Here is a 1,721-nt window from a genome sequence, read left to right as displayed (position 1 = left end):
TGTTTCGAAAGATTAATGGGGGGGGGGGGGATCGACAAAAGATTGATCACCCGTGCATGTGCGCCAAAAGTTCCACCAGATATAGCATCGTTTCGTTTGTGAGACATTCGTTGTAAACAGCTGTTAATTTCTCGAGGATTTTTAATAAACGCATAGCAACCAATATACTTCGTTCCGCGTTCTTCTGATCCTATATTATAATATATCTAATTGTTACTCTGATATATAATATTATTAATATAATAATCAATATAATATTGCATCTGTATAATATAATATATAATAAATATAATGTGTATAATGTTATATATTATATATATAATATTTTACTATTCATAATGCCATTACACGAAGATATTTCATTAGATTTCCGCTAAAATAAACCATGTAACATATATATTGTTAGAATCGCATGCTAATGTACCTTGATCGTGGATAAAAGACGGGACACATCTTTCGCCATTTGAGCGAGATGCATCACGACACTGTTTGGTTTGATATTGTCATGATAAATAAGAGCCAATTTAGCAAATGCCTCGGATAAATCAACAAACGTCTTGGTGTCCATCCCGTTTGCGATAGAGGCGATGCTACCGTACGCATCGATCACTGAGAAAACCGACAATTTAAAACAACAATACGACAATACGAGAATTTGATTGAATGTGTTAATAAAATTTAATAAAATTTTTTCTGATGTATAATAAAAAAAAATTCCATCATATATTTTAACTGTAAATCGACTTAAAATTGAATCTGCGGAAAAGTGAGCTTATTGTTAGTAAAAAAGAGAGATACTCTATATTTTTATAAAATAATACATTTTTAAATAATTTTTCAAAATTTGCAAAACACTATCTCTTTCTCTCTGTTTTCCTGTTTTGATTTTAAGGTTTTTGAAAAATCCTTAAGAATAAATGCGCTCGCGATAAGGTCGAAAGTAAAGATCTTCAGGTTAAAAAGTCGTTAGGATATAATGGATGAATCGCTCTTACCTTTCATCAACAGCTCCGTTTCCGATTGCACATCCGTGTCGAAGACGATTACGCTGTTCAAAGTGGCAAAGAATAGCTTAAAGATCGCGCCCCCTTTTGTGAACAAATTCCTCAATTCTTGCATCGCACCGCTCAATAAAATTCCGTACTTTGGGCTATAATAATTTTTCAACAATGATTTCTTTATTTTATGTATTATTCGATATACTTATATTAAAATCATAAAAATTATATAAAATCATAAAAATTCCTAAGAATTTATTTCTTTACACTAGTAATATTTTAACATCTGATAGACACCTGGTTTTGCAATGTTCAAAAACGATTTTTATCGTTTCAGGTAAAATGTTGCATAACGATGTGACATAAGGAGCTCGAACTTTTCCAAGTGTCGATACATGTTCTATACATTTTTTCCAGAAGGCAAGCACGCCATCACAGATACGCAGTTTGTGCATAACACTATCCAGATCATCGATTTTCACGTTATCGCCCATTATTGTGTCGTCTATGGATCTCACGATCTTTGCCACAAAAAATAAAAAATATCTCAATATGAAAGATAAAGCGGTAAGTATCAGATCAAATTATGGATAAGATTTACTCTCTTCTTCTCTCTCTCTCTTTACGTGCAATATAATTATAATTTTATATAACACATACACAAATATAATATAAAAAATATATATGTATACAACAAAATATTTAAAAAATGTATATATATAT

At 30.8% G+C, this 1,721-nt stretch overlaps 1 protein-coding gene across 4 annotated transcripts in view; it reads right to left on the bottom strand.

Moving 5' to 3' along the window:
• The window catches only part of LOC115234784 (uncharacterized protein C1orf112 homolog), a 30,375-nt gene that overhangs the window by 3,602 nt on the left and 25,052 nt on the right, over positions 1-1,721 (bottom strand). For all 4 annotated transcript variants that reach the window (XM_029806116.1, XM_029806117.1, XM_029806115.1 and 1 more), the window contains 4 exons: positions 1,296-1,519; positions 996-1,150; positions 425-609; positions 51-190 (listed from right to left, as the gene is read on the bottom strand). In XM_029806116.1, coding sequence (XP_029661976.1) covers positions 51-190; positions 425-609; positions 996-1,150; positions 1,296-1,519 — 704 coding nt within the window. The remainder of the gene's footprint in view (positions 1-50; positions 191-424; positions 610-995; positions 1,151-1,295; positions 1,520-1,721) is intronic.

Source organism: Formica exsecta, unplaced genomic scaffold, assembly GCF_003651465.1.
Source record: "Formica exsecta isolate Colony F162 unplaced genomic scaffold, ASM365146v1 scaffold207, whole genome shotgun sequence".
Classification (NCBI taxonomy): Eukaryota; Metazoa; Arthropoda; class Insecta; order Hymenoptera; family Formicidae; genus Formica; species Formica exsecta.
The sequence above is the reverse complement of the archived record's forward strand: the minus strand, read 5'-3'. Positions and strand labels throughout refer to the sequence as shown.